The 21,831-nt window shown below is 42.6% G+C and overlaps 1 protein-coding gene across 11 annotated transcripts in view; it reads right to left on the bottom strand.

Annotated features, from left to right (window-relative positions):
- st3gal3a (ST3 beta-galactoside alpha-2,3-sialyltransferase 3a) overlaps nt 1-21,831 on the bottom strand; it is a 788,939-nt gene that overhangs the window by 238,522 nt on the left and 528,586 nt on the right. For all 11 annotated transcript variants that reach the window (XR_010975488.1, XM_068036918.1, XM_068036928.1 and 8 more), the window contains 2 exons: nt 14,826-14,921; nt 488-674 (listed from right to left, as the gene is read on the bottom strand). Coding sequence is in view for 10 of the 11 variants with exons in the window: in XM_068036918.1 (XP_067893019.1) it covers nt 488-674; nt 14,826-14,921 (283 nt within the window). In the remaining variant the exon portion in view is untranslated. The remainder of the gene's footprint in view (nt 1-487; nt 675-14,825; nt 14,922-21,831) is intronic.

Genomic DNA, 21,831 nt, shown 5'->3' with positions numbered 1-21,831 from the left:
GGCATGCGATCTGATGCAATCTCAAAATTCTCCGAATGCTACTGTAAGGCAAATGTATACTCATTATAATGGGACAGTTAGTACTGGGCTAGTCAGGCCAACTTCCTGAATACTACTACTCACTCTCGGATTATTTTTGTCTGCTATGTTTTCTGACTGAAGATTATTTGTTAATGCCACTACTGATGAACATGCCTCTGTCATCACATCCAATGAAGACACTGAATGAAGTCTATTTCCCTACTGTGGTCATTCAAGAATGCAGCTTATTCACATTAAGTCAACAGGGAATAATAAAATATTTCCTAATGTACATGTTATTCAATCAATCATATTTAACATTTCACCCCAAAGGAAGAATTGAACTTGAAGATTTACTACACTGGACATTTAATAGGCCAATATCACTAAACACTTCGATCTAATCTGCTAAGTCTTTATTGTTCCAGACAATATGCCACGACCATCCAGGAAAGAGAATTCTTACCACTTTTTCTTTGTAAACAATGTATTTCAACCACTTGAAATCTTGAGGTTTGAATCCAGCAAACACAAATAGTGAGTCCTTCTCATACCGCGCTGGTTTTTGTATGGCACCTTCTGGATATGTGATTCGGAGGGTTGTCTTTGCGCCAACATCTTTTTCAAAACCTTTCACAGGGGCTTCATTCAATCTGCAGGAGAAATTAACAGGAATTCAGCAATAATGAAAAAGTTTCCTTTAACTATTTGCTCAATCTGTGCTCCCAAAGCATTAAAGGAACATGAACAGTATGAGTGGCATAAACACTCTGCCTCTCCCCGCAACTGAAGTTACTGCTCTCTTCAACATAGCCCTGATTATGATAGTCATTTGATATGGTGATGCTCCCATTTTTTATCCTCCACGCCTTGTATTCCCACTGTCCCCATTTCAATATGTTACTTCAATCTCTTTCTTATCCAGATAATAACTGAGGTATCTCAAAATGCAAATCACTTTGTGCATGAATAATTTTGCTTTGTAATTCATACCTGAATCATATCTCAGTTGTGCATTTATACCGACTCCCTGTTCCCCAACACACCGAATTAACATCTTTGGCCTCATCCTCAGATTCATCCCATGGACTCATCCTACTCTTATCTGCACCGTCTTTCAGCATTACTCCTGTCTTACCTTTTAGTCTTCTGGCTCAAGCCTTTTGTGCATTTCCCTTCACTGTGCCTTACCATTTGTGCCAGAGTCTTCAACTGTAATTCAACTGTACACCTAGAACTTTATAAGCTCCTCCATCTCTCAACCTTATAATGTCCTCAGGAAGCTTTCAGTCACATTTCCTCCTCTTCCTCAGTAAAGTATCATATCAAAAGTTTCCAGGTAATGAAATCAGAGGCACACCGGGAAAGAAAAGAAATCAAAACTTATTTATTTATTTAGAGATGCAGCACTGAAACAGGCCCTTCGGCCCACCGAGTATGTGCCGACCATCAACCACCCTTTTTATACTAATCCTACATTAATCCCATATTCCTATTACATCCCCACCTGTCCCCATATTTCCCTACCACCTACCTATACTAGGGGCAATTTATAATGGCCAATTTACCTATCAACCTGCAAGTCTTTGGCATGTGGGAGGAAACCGGAGCACCCGGAGAAAACCCACACAGACACAGGGAGAACTTGCAAACTCCGCACAGGCAGTACCCAGAATTGAACCCGGGTCCCTGGAGCTGTGAGGCTGCGGTGCTAACCACTGCGCCGCGCCAAAACTAATTATTTTGTTGCTGCACAAGACATTGCAGGGCAACCAGAATAATGCCTGCGCTTAGAAATCTAAACCATCAGTAAAAGGTAAGGAACTGAGACATGCTTAAATTCAAAAAGCACTCAAAGCTATGCTGCCACATGAATATCATTGAGCAGAGCATTGGGGTGCTTAAGTAATACTTACGCTGCCTGGACCACTCTGGAGGAACCCTGCAGTACTCTCCAGAGCACATCTCACAATTTGTCATGGTCTACAGCATCCTGCACAACTTGGCCATCACAAGAGCACAGCCCATATCACTAGGTATACGGCGAGTAGCTGAGGATGAAGAGGAGGCAACCAGCGCAGCCTCTTTGAGGCTGGGCTGTCCACAATCGGCTCATCCAACTCCAGTTCCAATGAGCAGCATCTCAATTCTCCATTAACCAACACTTCCACACCTTACCTTCCCTCTGTTACTGACCAACACAGCATTCTTTTATCCATAATGCTGAAATCCTTTCATTTTTGGCCTCCTTATCTCGAGAGACAATGGGTACGCGCCTAGAGGTGGTCAGTGGTTTGCGGACCAAAGCCTGGAGTGGCTATAAAGGCCAATTCTACAGTGACAGACTCTTCCAAAGGCATTGCAGGTAAAGTTGGTTGTCGGGGCTGTTACATAGTTGGCTCTCTCCTGACACTGCTGTCTCTTTTCCTGCCAACTGCAGAGCCCCTTCGACTCGCCTCTCTTCAGCCCCGCCTTTATGGCTGCCCACCAGCTTTGGCGATCGCTGGCAACTGGCTCCCATGACTTGTGATCAATGTCACAGGACTTCATGTCGCATTTGCAAACGTCTTTAAAGCAGAGACATGGACGGTCGGTGGGTCTGATACCAGTGACGAGCTCACTATACAATACGTCCTTGGGGATCCTGCTATCTTCCATGTGGCTCACATGACCAAGCCATCTCAAGCACCGCTGGCTCAGTAGGGCATACATACTGGGGATGTTGGCCGCCTCGAGGACTTCTGCGTTGGAGATACGGTCTTGCCACCTGATGCCAAGGATTCTCCAGAGACAGCGAAGATGGAATGCGTTGAGATGTCCCTCTTGGCTGACATATGTTGTCCAGGCCTCGCTGCCGTTGAGAAAGGTATTGAGGACACAGGCTTGAAACACTCGGATTTTTGTATTCCGTGTCAGTGCACCATTTTCCCACACTCTCTTGGCCAGTTTGGACATAGCAGCCAACATGCGCCTGTTGATTTCTGCATCGAGAGACAGGTTGCTGGTGATGGTTGAGCCCAGGTAGGTGAACTCTTGAACCACTTCCTGAGCGTGGTTGCCGATATTGATGGATGGAGCATTTCTGATGTCCTGTCCCATGATGTTCGTTTTCTTAAAACTGATGGTTAGGTCAAATTCGTTGCAGGAAGCCGCAAGCCTGTCCATGTGTCTCTGCAGACACTCTTCCATGTGGGATGTTAATGCAGCATCGTCAGCAAAGAGGAGTTCCCTGATGAGGACTTTCTGTACTTTGGTCTCCGTTCTAAAATGGGCAAGGTTGAACAACCTGCCATCTGATCTTGTGTGGAAGAAAATTACTTCTTCTGAAGACTTGAACGCATGTGAGAGCACAGCAGTGAGAAGAAGATCCCAAACAGTGTGGGTGTGAGAACACAATCCTGTTTCACACCACTCAGGATGGGAAAGGAGTATGATGAGGCACCGTTATGCTGAATTGTGCTTTTCATATTGTTATGGAACGAGGTGATTATGCTTAGTAGCTTTGGTGAACATCCGATCTTTGCTAGTAGTCGGAAGAGACCACGTCTGCTGATGAGGTCAAAGGCTTTGGTGAGATCTATGAAGGCAACGTAGAGGGGCATTTGTTGTTCACGGCATTTCTCCGCAGCTGGCGAAGGGAGAACAGCATATCAAAAGTGGATCTCTGCTCGAAAACAACACTGTGCCTCAAGGTAGACACGCTCAGCCAGCTTCTGGAATCTGTTTAAAACGACCAGAACGAAGGCCTACCCCACTGTGCTGAGCAGGGAGATTCCACAGTGGTTGTTGCAGTCACTGCGGTCACCCTTGTTCTTATAGAGGGTGATGATATTGGCACTGCGCATGTCCTGTGGTACTGCTCCCTCATCCCAGCACAGGCAAAGCAGGAGTGCTGAGAGTATAGCAGGCTTGGCACACTTGATTATTTCAGGGATAATGCCGTCCTTCTCAGGGACGTTTCCACTGGCTAGAGAATCGATGGCGTTACTGAGCTCCGGTTTTGTTGGCTGTTCGTCCAGCTCCTCTATGACTGGCAGAGACTGGGCTGCATTGAGAGCAGTATCAGTGACATCATTTTCCCTGGAGTACAGTTCGAGGTAGTGCTCCACCCAGCGGTCCATTTGCTTGCTTTGGTCAGTGATCGTTTCCCCTGATTTAGACTTGAGGGGGGCGATCTTCTTGATGGTTGGCCCATCTTAATGCCGTCATACATTTCTCTGGTGTTTCCGGTGTCAGAGGCCAGCTGAATATGACTGCATAGGTGTTGCCAGTAGTCGTTTGCACAGCGCCTGGCTGTTCTTTGCGCGGTGCTTTTGGTGGCTTTAAGTGCTAAGGATGTTAACTCGCTGGGGGCTTTCTTGTAGTTCAGCAGTGCATGCGCTTGGCAGCTATGACTGGTTCCATCTCTTCAATGTGAGACTGAAACCAGTCTGCATTCTGCTTCGCACATTTGCCAAAGGTGGTCATTGCTGAGTCATCGATGGCATCTCTGAAGTGGGCCCACTTGGTCACTGCATCCCCTGCAGGAGTGTTTTGAAGGGCTTTTTCAAGTGAATTGAGAATTCTTAGTGACAGCTGCGGGAAGAAATTCTGGTAGTATTGATGCGCGGGTGGCCATTCTGCTTGGAGTGACGTAACTTCTTTGTTTTGAGCCTAACTTTGCTGCACACCAGGGAGCGGTCAGTATCGCAGTCCGTGCTGTGGGAGCTGCGTGCGATTTGAACATTGTTTATGGAGGCTCGCCTTGTAACAATGAGGTCCAGCTGGTGCCAACGACGTGATCTTTGGTGTCTCCATGAAACCTCGTGACAGGGTTTAGTTTGAAAGAACGAGTTGGTGATGCAGAGGTTGTGGTAGGTACACAACTCCAGCAGTCTCTGTCCATTCTCATTCATCCTTCCAATGCCATAGCGCCCGAGGCAGGAGGGCCATGAGTCATGGTCGGCCCCAACCCTGGCATTGAAGTCCCCCAGCAGGAACAAATATTCAGTATTTGGAATGCTATTATGAAGTTCCTCATAGAACTGGTCTTTAACTTCAGGTGGGGAGCAGACTGTTGGAGCACAGATGCTGAGTAGCTGCCCTGGACTGGAGGCGGTAAGCAGTCGGATGAACAGTATGTGCTTGTAATATATATATAAATGATTTGGAGGAAAATGTAGCTGGTCTGATTAGTAAGTTTGCGGACGATACAAAGGTTGGTGGAGTTGCGGATAGTGATGAGGATTGTCAGAGGATACAGCAGAATATAGATCGGTTAGAGATTTGGGTGGAGAAATGGCAGATGGAGTTTAATCCGGACAAATGTGAGGTAATGCATTATGGAAGATCTAATACAGGTGGGAAGTATACAGTAAATGGCAGAACCCTTCGGAGTATTGACAGGCAGAGAGATCTGGGAGTACAGGTCCACAGGTCACTGAAAGTGGCAACGCAGGTGGATAAGGTAGTCAAGAATGCATACGGCATGCTTGACTTCATCGGTCGGGGCATAAAGTATAAAATTTGGCAAGTCATGCTGCAGCTGTACAGAACTTTAGTTAGGCCACACTTAGAATATTGCGTGCAATTCTGGTCGCCACACTACCAGAAGGATGTGGAGGCTTTGGAGAGAGTACAGAAGAAGTTTACCAGGATGTTGCCTGGTCTGGAGGGCATTAGCTATGAGGAGAGGTTGGATAAATTCGGATTGTTTTCACTAGAACGATGGAGGTGGAGGGGCGACATGATAGAGGTTTACAAAGTTATGAGCGGCATGGATAGAGTAGATAGTCAGAAGCTTTTTCCCAGGGTGGAAGAGTCAGTTACTAGGGGACATAGGTTTAAGGTGAGAGGGGCAAAGTTTAGAGGGGATGTGCGAGGCAAGTTCTTTACACAGAGGGTGGAGAGTGCCTGGAACTTGCTGCCGGGGGAGGTAGTGGAAGCAGGTACGATAGCGACGTTTAAGAGGCATCTTGACAAATACATGAATAGGATGGGAATAGAGGGATACGGTCCCCAGAATTGCAGAAGGTTTTAGTTTAGACAGGCATCAAGATCGGCGCAGGCTTGGAGGGCCGAATGGCCTGTTCCTGTGCTGTACTGTTCTGAGCCATTTGTAGGTGGCTCTATCATGCTGAGCAAAGAGTTTCAGATGGGGAATCCCAATCCAAGCTGTCTTGGTTCTTCTGGATCCCTACCCTGCCAGTAGAAGATGTAGTCTTGATCCCTTAGTGATCTGTTCTCAGGGTGGCGTGTCTCCTGAAGTGCTGCAATGTCCACATTGAGTCTACTGAGCTCATTGTTAATGATGGCGGTCTTCCGAGAGTTGTCGATTTGTGTAAGCCCCTGCTCAGAGCTAACAATCCCACTGTCTTGTGGGCGTCTCAGGAGAAACTAAGGCTCAGGGAGTAAATCCTAACAGAACATCCGGAGCAGAGCCCCTAAGGCCATGTGTCACCTTTGGCATGTTTTTGGCAGTTCCTGCAGCCAAACTGGTGCCAAACGTTGTGCTCTGCAATCCTTTGGACCCCACTAGGAAGGCTGAAAGTGGGGTTTTGACACTTGGGCAACTCACAACCTCCATACATTCCGCCCAGGCATGCGCCATGGAGAGGTCACTCCATAATCGCCTCACAGTGTCCAAAATAACACAGATGGCAGCAGTTATGGGTTTTAAGTCCAGCTCAATTGGTGTAGAGATTGGGCACCGCAGGTTGCCTTTGTCGGTGGGACAGGTTGACACTTCTCATTGGACAGCTACCGCCTGCCTCAAACCAGGCAGCCCCCGGTCAGTAAGGTTCTGTCCCACCACAGTCCACCTGCTTCAATGGGTGATGGAGCTCAGGGTCATTGCCTGATAAGTGGACTGTAATACCGCATCAAACAGCACGACAAAAGAAGGAAAGAAGGTACCAGCTCTTCGTTTTGCAAGCTGGAACGCCAGAACTACGTGTCCTGGCCTGTCGGAAGTTCTTACACAAATGTTGAAATGTAACATACAAAATTCTTAAGCAGCTCGTCAGGGTAGCTGCTGAGAAAATGTTTCCTCTGGCGGGGGAATCTAGAACATGGGGTCACAGTCTCAGAATAAAGGGTTGGCCATTTGCCATTGAGATGAGGAGAAATTTCTTCACTCAAAGAGTTGTGAATCTTTGGAATTTTCTACCCCAGAGAGCTGTGGATACTCAGTCATTGAGCATATTCAAGACAATGGTCGACAGATTTTTGGGTACTAAGGGAATTAAGAGATATGGGGATAGTTCAGGAAGTGGGGTTGAGGTAGAAGATCAGCCATAATCTTACTGAATGATGGAGCAGGCTCGAGGAGTCAAATGGCCTACTCCAGCTGTTATTTCTTATGCTCTTATGAAATAAAAGCCAACACAAAGCTAACATTCCAAGCCAACTTTATCCAACAATCCATCTAATATTCCATACAAAAGTCACCTGATCACCTTGTGCATTCCCTAATGTCTGTCTTCTATGTATCTTTGCCTGTCCTCATGCTCCTATGCAGTGCTACGCCAGTGGCTGCAGCATGGCTGGCAGAAAGCTGCTGATTTTCAGTGGGCGAGACTGCAGATGGTCTTGTAGGACAACCTTGTGTAGCTCCAGCCCTAGAACACTTGGCTTTGGACTGTACCATCTCGGGAGCAGTAGTCTGGGCCTTTCAGGATTTTGCACTCCCTGCTCAGGTGTGCAGCCACTTGACAGTGCACCTAGTGCTGACTGTACGCTGGAATCATGCAAATGAGCAGACAGCATGAAGTTTGCATGCTGCCTGCATGGGTAGCTGCGGGCACGGTTTCACCACACATCACAATTCCCAAGCCCGTTTTTCAGCCTTTCATGGCCTTAGTCTCAGTTGAAAAATCTGCCTTGATCAGAAACTTGGAAAAAAAGAATATGTGGATATTTATTACTTAATACACACACATCTGCTCAACATTTGCAAACACAGAAGAAATAGATCACAGAGATAAACATTAATTACAGAATTTCAGTAATTTCCAGTCTGTCACTGATCAGTCTTTTAAAAACACAAACCTAATGAATTACTACTACTTATAGGACAGGTTTCAATTAAAATTTCAGCCATCCTCTAAAGATATGTAACAATGTCTAAGGGGTTTTAAGACCACTCGTAAGTTGCACTTCTTTCAATTTAGTCCACTGCATATTCGCTGCTCAAAATGTGGTCTTTTCTACACTCTGGAGTCCAAATGTACATTGGGTGGTCGCTTTGTGGAACACTTCCATTCAGTCTGCAAGTGTGACCCCGTGCTTCCAGTCACCTGTCATTTTAATTCTCCGCCCCACTCCAGCCTCCTACACAGTTCTAATGAAGTTCAAGGATCAGCACTTCATCTTTTGATTAGGCACTTCACAGGTTTTCGGACTGAACAATTTCAGATCATAACCTCTGCCCTCATATTTTTCAGGCAGCAGCTGTTTAGTGATGATTCTATGATTTTCATTCCCACCTTCTCTAGACCTATCTCTTGTTTCTTTACTCGTCCCATTACCATCTCCTATTGCCTTGCACAATCATCCCTTTTTTCATTTAATCTCTCCTGGCTTTCATCCCGTCACAGATCTTTCATTTTTTCTTTCTTCCCCTCCCTCCTTTCCCTGTCTCTGTACTTGCATAAAACGTGTTTTATCTAACATTTTCCAGTTCTGACAAAAGATGATCAATCTTAAACCTCAACTCTGTTTCTCTCTCCACAGATGCTCCCTGACCTGCTGAGTATTTCCAGAAGTTTCTGTTTTTATTGATAGATGCCAACTTCAGCCCAGAGAGTCCTTTTTTTTATTCATTCATGGGATGTGACATCGTTGTCTAGGCCAGCATTTATTGCCCATCCCCAATTGGCCTACAGAAGGTAATGGTGAGCTGCCTTCTTGAACAGCCGCAGTCCATGTGAGGTAGGTATACCCACAGTGCTATTCGGAAGGGAGTTCCAGGACTTTGACCCAGCGACAGTGAAGGAACAGTTCCAAGTCAGGATGGTGTGTGACTTGGAGGGGAACTTGCAGGTGGTGGTATTCCCATGCATTTGCTGTCCTTGTCCTTCTGCTTGGTAGAGGTCACGGGTTTGGAAGGTGCTGTCTAAGGAGCCTTTGTGCGTTGCTGCAGTGCATTTTGTAGCTGGTACACACTGCTGCCACTGTGCATCGGTGGTGGAGGAGGTGAATGTTTATAGATGGGGTGCCAATCAAGTGGGCTGTTTTGTCCTGGATGGTGTCAAGCTTCTTGAGTGTTGTTGGAGCTGCACCCATCCAGGCAAGTGGAGAGTATTCCATCACACTCCTCACTTGTGCCTTGTAGATGGTGGACAGACTTTGGAGAGTCAGGAGGTAGGTGAGTTACTTGCTGCAGGATTCCTAGCCTTGGTACTAGCTTAAAAGAAGCAGAATGCACTATGGTCTTTCTTTTTTGAAAAGCAGAGTAATCTTAATGCAGTTTAAATTTGTAACATGTAAGAGACATGTCCAAACACCTCTCTTTCATGTGTCAGCACTTCATATCAAAGAAATGCAAACTTAGGAAATTAGACTCCCTAATTTGGAAGTTGCAATTGTACCAAGTCTCCATAGATGCTTTTCTCAGCCCCAAAGCTTTGTTTTCCCTTATCTCGGCAACCAATTTTATTCCTGGTTATTCCATTGTTGCTTCTGCACAATTGGGAAATAACGGCAGGAGAAGCAAACAAAAGTTTGTAGTGAAGTTAGATAAACCTTTAGAAGCTGAACAAAAGAAAACAATTATGGGCTCACCAATAATAGTTTATTCAGCTTATAAAACATTCCACATAGGGGCACAGAAAGAGCTCTTTAAAATCAGTTCTACGTTCACAATACGTAAGTAACAGAAGCAATCAAAATCCTTCAGCAATATATTCAGTGCAAGTAAGGGGTTTTTAAAAAATTCGTTTTTGGGATGTTATTGTCACTGGCAAGGCCAGCATTTGTTGCCAATCCCGAATTGCCCTCAAGCAGGTAATGGTGAGCTGCATTCTTGAATTGCTGCAGTCTGTGTAGTGTAGGTATGCCAACACAGAGTAAGGAGTTGATTTGGTACAAGCAGCATCTGAGTGAAAGATTTATTTACTACTTTAAGTGATATATGTGATATATGACGTACCACTCTATTTCATTCGCTATAAGAAACATCTTCCTGCGTGAGTAGCTCATTCAATATTAGGAATATCTCTCCAAAGGCAGTCTTTCTAAGCAACAGAGTGAGTAGTTTATTCAGTACAAGGAGCATCTCCCTGAATGAAGACTTTATTCAGTATAAAGTGTATTATGCAACCTGAATTTAGTGTGTACAGTAGCTGTTGAATTAAGCTGTTTATTCAGTATAAGGGATAGGTCTCAGTGTTTGCAGTTATTTCACTAGACAAGACTTATGCAAAGGTGAAAGATAAGAAAGGATTATACAGGAAATACCTTATACTGCAAACAAAGGCTTTAGTGGAAAACTACTTTCCAGAGGATTAAAGGGGTGATAGACAAGGTTACATGAATCTGAAAATGGAAAGATTTCATTGCATTTTGCGTTATCACTGTATACAGTCTTTTTATTGCAACTTAGAACTAGTCAGCCAATTAGTATGTTGTAGAATACCAGTCCTCACCTACATCTCAAATATTAATTCAGTATTAAGTAATCTCTAACCCACTGCTACTATTTACTAGACTGTGCATGTGTATGCTCGAAAGACTTTCAGGAACAGAAAACTGAATATCAATCATAACTGCAAGATGTTTTTGTGATTACTTCTGTGCTAGCTGCAGCTATCGGCTGGAAGTTAAAGGCATTAGCAAGATTTGGAAGTGGTGCTGAAATAGTCTTTGGTAGCCGGGTTTCATCCAGTTAACATGTGCTACCTTTACCAACATCTAGCAACTGCTCCAGACTCCACTGAGACATAATTCCTAGATGTTATTCAATATATCCAAAGATAATGAGAATGACATAAATTAAGACCAATTCAAAATTGGTGCAACTTATGCCAAGGCACTGATTAGTAGCAATGGTACCAGACCATTTGCAACCATGAGCACAATTCTTCACCCAAAGTATGGCAGCCTTGGCAAAAATGTTGACTATATTGAAATATCATTGGTGTACTTGGTAGCATTTTATAAAAAATATTGACAGGAACAATGAAAGTATCCTTCCAAGAAAGATGGATTGCTGTTCAGCAATGTTACTGAAATAATCCATTTCAAACACTCCTGTCTCAATTTTTGGGCTCTTATCTCAAAGTAGCCAAGAACTCATTTCTTTGGTTGAAAAAAATAACTGTCTTTCAGGCCAGCACCTAACAAATAAAATTTCATCGATACCATGTTTTAACTGTATCTTTGTTGTACCTTAAGGCTAGAAGGGACAAGCACTGTCTGGTTTGAACTGGCACACTTCCTTTTCCACTGCAGCCAGTATATTAACAGATTAGCACCTTTGTCTATCCAGAGTAAGGAGCAGGAGAACTCAGGGATAGTTAAAAATATGAAAATGTGAACAAAATCAATTTTAAATTTAGTATGAAACTGTGAACATGTCCATATATAGAGGTGAAATTTTCCCTCTGCAATTCTAGGGATGTGATCCATGGTAGATATTTTGATGTGAGTCAATCAGACCAGAGAATCCTCCAGCTTTTGGTTTCTTTTCATTGTAAACTAAGCACGAACATATTACTCACATATGTGAACAATGAAGGCAGCGATTAAAAGAGACTTTCAAATATCATTCATGCAGCAGCGTGTCTGAGGTGTAATATAGAGTAATCAAGGCTCCACATAGCTACACATTGTGCACATTGTACAAACATGCATGCAGGATTTTAAAATAGAAACAATCCGATTTACACATTTAACCATTAATCTGATGTCGTTAGTAGTTACAGCAAAGTCTAATTACAACTGAAGCTTTGATTCTCTGCCTCCTATTCCATACCTACAAATAAAAATGGACGTAGCCCTTTGAAATTCAAGTAGTTTATATTGTCATCTAAACCAGAGAGGATGGTATAGCCTTGAATACAATTCAAATATTGCATATTACTAATCTATCTCTTGTGGCGTTACACTTGGGATGTCATTTCTGCAGCTACCGATCTGCTCAACAACACCGTCACATCCATCTTTGCTGTCCTAGTTTCCTTTAAAGCCATTATTCTTCCTGATCCTGGTCCTTCATCTCTGCTCCCTTAAGATTTAGGAAAGCAGACTTGAATATATGATGGACAACTGGTTTAACCAGTCATCACCATATTTAGCTGGCCCACATAAAGCACTATTGGGTCCCGCTCTCCTCTGCCCAAACTGCTCATTATTCCTGAATCATCCTGAAATGCAAAAATATCATTCGGCTTCTTTTCTACCACAAACCATCTTCTTAAACTTCTCTCCTCTGCCTCCTCCATCCATACCTCCAACAAGTGTGATAAGCTGATGGACTTTCTCTGTCATTAAGATGACCATCTGTTCAGCTGTCTTTACCGCTTCTCCCTCTTCCCCTAGCCCAGGAGGCCAAGCTTCCTCTAAGATTCCACAATGCCCTAGTCCTGAACTTGCATCTTTCTCTAGCTTCTCTCCTATCTCCCCTTCTACCCTCTCTGAGCTCAGCTTATCCATGAGATTCACCTCCTGCAGCTTTCCCACTGAACTGACCACACATCGCACCATCATGAAGATCCGTTTACTTCCACCTCGCCCGACTCCGCCTTGCCTCAGTTCAACTGCTGCTAAAACCCTCATCCATACCTTTATTCTAGACTTGGCTATTCTAACTCACTCCTGGCCGGCCTCTCATCTTCCACCCTCCATAAACTTAAGCTCATCCAAATCTCTGCTGCCTCTATCCTAAATCACATCAAATTCTGTCCATTCATCACCCTGTGATCATCGACCCACTGGTTGAGCAATGTCTTGATTTTAAAATTCTCATCCTTCTTTTCAAATCCCTCTATGGCCTCACCCCCTGCCTATCTCTGTAACCTCCTCAGCCCTACAACGCTCTGAAATATCTGCACTCTTCCAATTCTGGCCTCATGCGCATCCCTGATTTTAATTGCTCCACGATTGGCAGCCATGCCTTCAGCTGCTGAGGCCTTAAATTCTTGAATTCCCTTCCCAAACATCTCCCTCCTCCTTTTAGGGTCTCATTCAAGTTTTTGGTCATCTGCCTTTATATCTCATTGTCAAATTTTGTTTGTTAATGGTCCTGTGAAGCACATTGGGACATTTTACTTCCTTAAAAGGTACTATATGGCTGAATTGAAAGAAGGCACACGTGACTTGTACGCTGCTGAGCCAAACGGGGATCCGAAGGCACGGGACCTCCGGCCACTGGCCAGAACATCGGGGTGGGACAGGTAAGTTCATTAACATGCATTTGAATTAATTTTAATATGCAAACGATGGCTCTGTTGCTGTGCGGTGGTGGGGGTGGGGTGGTGAGGGCTGCATTGAGGCCTCACCACTGCCGGTAAAATGCGATGGGGCTTTCTCGGCGTCAGGGGTAGAGGTAGTCCTCTCTCGGAAGAATTTTCCAGGCCCTCCCCCGCGCCACAACTCCCGATGTCAGAGCCCTATAAATGCGAGTTGCTGTTGTTGTTGTGCCAAGACCAAGTGTCATCTTCAGATGAAACAAAATTAGTGGGTATGAGTTAAACGGACCAGAGCGCACAAAAGTTATTCAGTCCCAATTTTGAAGTCATGCATTATGTCATTATTTCTTGATATCTTAAATATCTTAAATTATAATTAAGCAACAAAATTTATAGAGCTTTAAGAAGCAGAGTTGGCTGCAGATTAGCAGTTTCTCCGCAGTACAGAGTGAACTGGAGGATGCAACAACAGAGGGACCGAACCATGAGATTGTACCAACCACTTGAATTAGAGTGTGACAAGTTTACACAGAAAGTTCCCATTAATTCACAACTACCCCATTGTTTTGAGCTCTAATTTTCTGTGAGGTTCCAATGTTAAATAATTAGATTGGGAATTTTACAATACTGCGACAATAGGCCACAGGTAGAATGGGATCAGATGATGGAAAGGGTTTCATGGAGCAGTAATACATTCTTACTTATATGGATTGAAAATCTTGAAAAATGCCTGTGTATGTAATGTATCTGAAGTTATTTTAGCACTCCTGCTCTTGGTGGATTTTGAGCAACACCCTAATGGACAGAAATATTGATGGACTACCTGAGCACTGTTGTGTTGTACTCATGCTTCTTCTAGAATGACTTGAGAAGCATTGCACTTCAATAAAGTTTCCTGACAGACAAAAGCAGCAGCTGAATCTCAAACACAGGAAACAACGGCAGAAAGGAAAGAGAACTTGTTTTAGTAACACATGAATTGAAAAAAAGTACAGCCGTTCTGATGGAACATTCAGTTAGATAACCACATGGTCAAGCTCTGACCATTAATCAAAGTGAAGTGTTTAAAAGAGTTTGAATATTCAGCAAGCAAATGGAAAGAGTGTGTGAGTGTGTGTCTGTCGGTGTATATCTGTCTGTGTGCTAGCTGGCAGGTCACCTCCAATACCAAACAAGGGTGACTGCAAAGAAGTAGTAACAGATGTAAAAGCTAGTGCTTCACACATGAGTAAATAAGAAAGATCAAAGGAAAAACTTGCTTGCTTATCCACAAGAAAAATAAAACTATATTGTGATTAGCTCCCATTTCTGAATCACATGCTGATAAAAAAAAAGGATCATGCATAAACAAGGCATGCCAATTTTTTTTGAGTCCATTCCATTCTGAGCCATTACAATATGTGAAAATATGCTCACCTTATTACAACATCATATTCATCAATTCTTGATCCAAGGGATTTGTTGGCCACTATTCCTCCATTGCCCATGATAATGCATCGCTTGCAACTTAAACTGAAAGAGACAACAGTTTATTAACTGTTCTTGAAGGTTTCTAAAGAAAGACTGCATTTCAGTATCAAACCTACAATTTCACTGCAATTCTGATGTTCTGATGGTATTGCCAGTGTTCACGAGGAATAATACAAAATTCCATTGATACTACTGCCGGCAGCTACAGAGGCCCCCACATTAGGGCCTTGATTTAAAAAGTGTACTGTGTTGTTGTATGTTAAAGGCAGGAAAAGAAACAGACTCCATTTCATCTAATGAAATGCCGTTGCCTTATCCCAATAAAGACATGAACTCTATATAGTTAGGCAGTGAGGAACCCTCAGCCTGCAGCATAATCAGTGCTAGATAACAAATGTGGTGACTAGCAGTTTAAAACTTAACCTGCTAAATAATCAAACTGCATAATTTGCAAGGATTGCATTGCATTTAACATGAAAAAGCTGTAAATTTGAAGCTGATCTAAAGGTAACGAAATAGGGTTACAGCTGGTGCATAACATTTATATAAATGAAAACAGCTCCCAAATATGTTATAAACCTCCATGCCTAGTAAAGTCTTATTTATCTGGAAACAAATATATTTAATGTGTAATTTCACATATTAATCAAGAAAAAAGTGCAAACATTTTGATAGACAACACAGTGATCATTTTTAGTGCAGAAGTAGGCGTTCTCTGGCAGAAAGTTTATCCACTCATTGGGCAAAGGAGAAACAGGACAACACCCAAATATGACTCAATCTTTCCTTAAAGCACAGAACCATGACCTGGTAATTAGTTTGACAGATATGGTAGGAAAATGAAGTTTATTATACAGGAACCAAATAAAAAGTAGCAAGGGAGAGTAAAGGAAATAAATATAAAACCAACATGGAATTATAAAAAGCAGGTTGTGCCCAACAGGTTGATTAAAATCTTTGAGGATGTGCCATAGTTGCTGGATGAAGGCAAGTGGGTGGATGTCATGCATCATGACTTCAGAAAGCAGTTGATAACGGTCTTTTACATGAAACTAATGGCTAAAGTGAAATCTCACGGGATCATGAAAGAAATTTAGAATTGGAATATTAACTGGCTAGATAATAGGAACCAGAGAGGAGTTATCAATGGCAATAACTCTAATTGAGCAGCTGTGACCATCAAAGTCCCCCAGGGATCTAACTTGGAATTCCTGCCATTCAGAATACTTATTAAAGCTCTCAATGAAGTCATCATGAATGTAAAATAAGAGAAAAGAAATGAATTATATAAAATGTATTTTTTAATTCGCAATAGTATTTTTATTTTTAAGAATGTCAACTTTGCAAGGAAGTTTAACACATATAATCAAGACTTATATTAAAACTCTCAAATAAATTTAGGTCAATAAATGCATGAGTGACGAACTGAAAACCAAGAGGACAGCAAACATGTGCTAGGTATCAGCTAATATTCCTCCTGAAGGTAGACGTTACAATTTTGGCATGGACTTGGCCTGACATGGAGGGATTAATAACGCTAATCAAAATCATATGAAGTTTATTAAAAGACAGCATGCAGCTGATGATGTTCAACACATGGTGTAATTTTTTTAAAATTAGAAGAACAGGTGGTCACAATGGCCTAATATTTTTCAAGATGTACAAAATGCATTTGAGAAGGTAGATTGACAATATTTATTCTGCGCCTTGGAGAAATCTGTTTTTTGACCAAACTATACAGGGTGGGTTCAAGCACTTACTCTTTACAGATTGTGAGGAACCTGCCATATATTATCCCCTCTTGTTCTCAATGATTCTACTAAAATTAACATCTTTCAAAAATAATTACAATCTCCAAGAAGGTGACTCTCAAACATGGCACCATCAAACTCATTGTTACTAGCAGTGTTCACTGTTGCAAAATAATTCAGTGCCATTTGATAGTAACTGAATACTGTATATTTTGGTTGCTGCTAGATGGTACACCACAATTGGCTGGTCATTCCCCCATATTCCACATAACATTAATGGATCCCTCGTGGCATTGCTCAATGCATCATGTTTGAAACAGGGCCACATTAGGTATGAACAGGAAGTCTCAAGTGACATTCAGTGCTCAACTTGGGAAAGCCTGTAAGTTAAAAAGTTAAAACAGCTGGTTTGGTGGGTGTTGCACAGTGCTTTGTGATCAGAGCTGATTCATTGAAGAGACAGTACCAAACTGGTGATAATCAACATTAAAAACTGAGGAGAACATTACAAAAATTATAAATTTATAAGCCGTAAGGTATAAAGCTTTTTTTTTAAGAAACGCACAAATATACATTTCTATTGTGCTCCTCATATACAGAAAGACATTCCAAATGGCTTCATAGTGAGATCGGCAACAAGGAGGTGAGAGAAGGGAAAAAGATGGATGAAGAGGTAAAGCACAGTTTAGGAAGCTTTCGAAAGCAAAAAAGGAAGCAAATGACAAAGATGCCAAGTGATGGGGTTTCAGAGGGTAAGGTAGAATGGGTGAAATAGCAGTTACTGATGGTGGAAATGGAAAATGTATAGTAAGGTAGACCCGGAGGAAAGGAGGGCGCATGCAAGGATACAACACCAGAGGAGTGATTGTGGAGATAGAGAAGAATGAGACTACGGAGAGATTTAAAGAAAAGAATGACCATCTTAAAGTCAATTCTTTAAACCACAGAAAGCTAGAGCTTGGCAAATATAGGGGTGCATGATGTAGTACAGGTAAAAATGTAGTGACTGCATTCTGAATGAGTCATAGCTTCTGGGACACATTCAGCAGCTTATTCCATGAACAACAATACAAATTATATACCATTTCCTATAATACTGGATAAAAGAATTAAGCAGCCATATGTCCCTGAGCCATCTTTTAGCCCTTTAACTTTACTTATCTAACTGAAAATGGTAGGATTTGTATTTTCCAGAACCCACAAAAATTAACTTATTCCATCATCTATGAATACCACTCTCAAACTTATTGTGAGTTTCCCCAACTCAGACCATGCATAAGGAAACAGCCACTGTCATATCAGAGAAGCTGGAAGAAGGGAGAAAGAAACCTATTGTTATACTAACCCTATCCAACATCCAAAGGCAAAATACACCTGAAAGATTAAGACTTGGTTGACAACTACTGATTCCACAGGGCCACCACTCAACATGAATGATCTTGGGCACATTTGTCAGCACTGGAAAAAAACATTTACCTATTAAGAACAAACTGACAGCACATTAGTCAAGAGTCTTAGGCTGTTACTAGAGCTTCTAGGTTGCTTAAAATCAGTAATAATTTCATAAAACTGTCAAACAGAACCACCTCCTCTCCCCAATCATTAACATTCCCCTTAAATTCACAAAAAAGACAGAACTAAAGGTTCTGTATTTGAATGCTCGTGGCATTCGGAACAAAACAAATGAATCGATAACTCAAATAGAAATAAATTTGTATGATCTGATAGCTATTACAAAGACACGGCTGCAAGATGACAAAGGCTGGGACCTGAATATTCAAGGATACATGACATTTCGGAAGGACAAGAAAGTAGGAAAGGGTGGAGGGGTAGCACTGTTAATTAAGGATGCCATTAGTATGATAGAGAGAGGTGACCTTAGTTCTAAAAATCAAGATGTAGAATCAGTTTGGGTAGACATAAGAAATAGTAAAGGTAGGAAGTCACTTGTGGGAGTTCTTTATAGGCCTCCTAACAGTAACCACACTCTAGGACGGGGTATACAGGAAGAAATAATGGGGAGTTGTGAGAAAGGTACGGCGATAATCATGGCTGATTTTAATCTACAGATAGATCGGATGAATCAGATTGGCAAAGGTAGCCTGGAAGATGAGCTTATGCAGTGTTTTTGGGACAGTTTCTTAGCATGTTCTACAGCCAACCAGACAGCAGGCGACTTTAGATCTGGTAATGTGTAATGAGGCAGGATTAATTAATAACCTCATAGTAAAGGTACTCCTAGGTAGCAGTGATCACAACATGAGTGAATTTTGCACTCAGTTTGAGGGTGAGAAGAGTGGATCTAAGACTAGTGTTTTAAACTTAAATAAGGGTAATTAGGAGGGTTTGAAGACAGAGCTGTCTAAAGTAAACTGGGAAATTAGGTTAAGGGATAGGTCAGTAGAGATGCAGTAGTAAACATTTAAGGAAATACTTCATAATACTCAGCCAAGATACATTCCAGTGAGAAAGAAAGACTCTAGGGGAAGGATGCACCATTCATGGCTAGTGAAGGAAGTTAAAGATAGTATCAAATTGAAAAAAAAAAGTACAATTCAGCGAAGAGTATTGGCAAATCAGAAGATCGGACAGAATATAAAGAACAGCAAAGGATGACTAAAAGAATAAATGAGAGAGAAATTAAAGTACGAAAGAAAGCTAGATGGAAATATAAAAACTGATAGTAGGAGTTTCTACAGGTATTTAAAAAGGAAAAGAGTAAGTAAAGTGAGCGTTGGTCCTCTAGAGAGAGAGTCTGGGGAGTTAATAACGGAAAACAAGGAAATGGTGGAGGAATTGAACAGATTGTTTGCATCTGTCTTCACTGTAGAGGATACAAATAATACCCCAAAAATAATTGTGAATCAAGAGCTGAAAGGGAGGGGGAACGTAAAACAATTACCATCACCAGGGAAAGGGTCCTGAGAAAATTATTAAAACTAAAAGCTGACAAGTCCCCAAGTCCTGATGGACTTCATCCTTGGGTCTTAAAAGAAGTGGCTGCTGAGATAGTAGAGGCATTGGTTATAATTTTCCAAAATTCCCTAGATTCTGGAAAGGCCCCATCAGATTGGAAAATAGTGAATGTAACTCCACTATTCAAGAAAGGAAGAAGTCAGAAAGCAGGAAACTACAGGTCAGTTAGCTTAACGACTGTCATTGAGAAAATGCTAGAATCTATCAGGCAGAGTCAACATGGTTTTGTGAAAGGGAAATCATGTTTGACTAATTTATTAGAGCTCTTTGAGGAAGTAACAAGTGGATAAAGGAGAACCTGTGGGTGTGGTGTACTTGGACTCCCAAAAGGTATTTGACAAGGTGCCACATCAAAGGTTACTGAAGAAAATAAGAGCCCATTGTACAGGGGGTAATATGTTAGCATGGATAGAGAATTGGTTAGCTAACAGGAAACAGAGAGTAGGCAAAAATGGGTCATTTTTAGGTTGGCAAGCTGTAACTACTGGAGTGTCACAAGGATCAGTGCTGGGGCCTCAACTATTTACAATCTATATATGGACTTAGGAGAGCTAGAAGGGGACATGAAAAAGTCTTGGCGGGTAGGATTAAGGAAAATCCCAAGGCGTTCTACACTTATGTGAGGAACAAGAGGATGGCCAGAGTGAGGGTAGGGCCGATCAGGGATAGTGGAGGGAACTTGTGCCTGGAGTCAGAGGAGGTCCTTAATGAATACTTTGCTTCAGTATTCACTAGTGAGAGGGACCTTGTCGTTTGTGAGGACAGCGTGAAACAGGCTGATATGCTCGAACAGGTTGATGTTAAGAAGGAGGATGTGCTGGAAATTTTGAAAGACATGAGGATAGATAAGTCCCCGGGGCCAGACGGGATATACCCAAGGTTTTACGGAAAGCGAAGGAAGAGATTGCCGCACCTTTGGCGATGATCTTTGCGTCCTCACTGTCCACTGGAGTAGTACCAGATGATTGGAGGGTGGCAAATGTTATTCCCTTGTTCAAGAAAGGGAATAGGGATAACCCTGGGAATTACAGACCAGTCAGTCTTACGTCAGTGGTGGGCAAATTATTGGAGAGGATTTATGATTATTTGGAAAAGCATAATTTGATTAGAGATAGTCAGCATGGCTTTGTGAGGGGCAGGTCATGCCTCACAAGCCTTATTGAATTCTTTGAGGATGTGACAAAACACATTGATGAAGGAAGAGCAGTGGATGTGGTGTATATGGATTTTAGCAAGGCGTTTGATAAGGTTCCCCATGGTAGGCTCATTCAGAAAGTAAGGAGGCATGGGATACAGGGACATTTGGCTGTCTGGATACAGAATTGGCTGGCCCATAGAAGACAGAGGGTGGTAGTAGATGGAAAGTATTCAGCCTGGAGCTCGGTGACCAGTGGTGTTCCGCAGGGATCTGTTCTGGGACCTCTGCTCTTTGTGATTTTTATAAATGACTTGGATGAGGAAGTGGAAGGCTAGGTTAGTAAGTTTGCCGATGACACAAAGGTTGCTGGAGTTGTGGTTAGTGTGGAGGGCTGTTGTAGGTTGCAACGGGACATTGACAGGATGCAGAGCTGGGCTGAGAAGTGACAGATGGAGTTCAACCTGGAAAAGTGTGAAGTGATTCATTTCGGAAGGTCGAATTTGAATGCAGAATACAGGCTTAAATACAGGATTCTTGGCAGTGTGGAGGAACAGAGGGATCTTGGGGTCCACGTCCATAGATCCCTCAAAGTTGCCACCCAAGTTGATAGGGTTGTTAAGGAGGCGTATGGTGTGTTGGCTTTCATTAACAGGGGAATTGGGTTTTAGAGCCGCGAGGTTATGCTGCAGCTCTATAAAGCCCTGGTTAGACCACACTTGGAATACTGTGTTCAGTTCTGGTCGCTTCATTATAGGAAGGATGTGGAAGCTTTAGAGAGGGTGCAGAGGAGATTTACCAGGATGCTGCCTGGACTGGAGGGAATGTCTTATGAAGAAAGGTTGAGGGAGCTAGGGCTTTTCTCATTGGAGCGAAGAAGGATGAGAGGTGACTTGATAGAGGTGTACAAGATGATGAGAGGCATAGATAGAGTGGTAGCCAGAGACATTTTCCCCAGGGCAGAAAGGGCTATCACCAGGGGGCATAATTTTAAGGTGATTGGAGGAAGGTTTAGGGGAGATGTCAGAGGTAGGTTCTTTACACAGAGTGTCGTGGGTGCGTGGAATGCACTGCCAGCAGTGGTAGTAGA

This window comes from Heterodontus francisci, chromosome 8 (genome assembly GCF_036365525.1).
Source record: "Heterodontus francisci isolate sHetFra1 chromosome 8, sHetFra1.hap1, whole genome shotgun sequence".
Classification (NCBI taxonomy): domain Eukaryota; kingdom Metazoa; phylum Chordata; class Chondrichthyes; order Heterodontiformes; family Heterodontidae; genus Heterodontus; species Heterodontus francisci.
The sequence above is the reverse complement of the archived record's forward strand: the minus strand, read 5'-3'. Positions and strand labels throughout refer to the sequence as shown.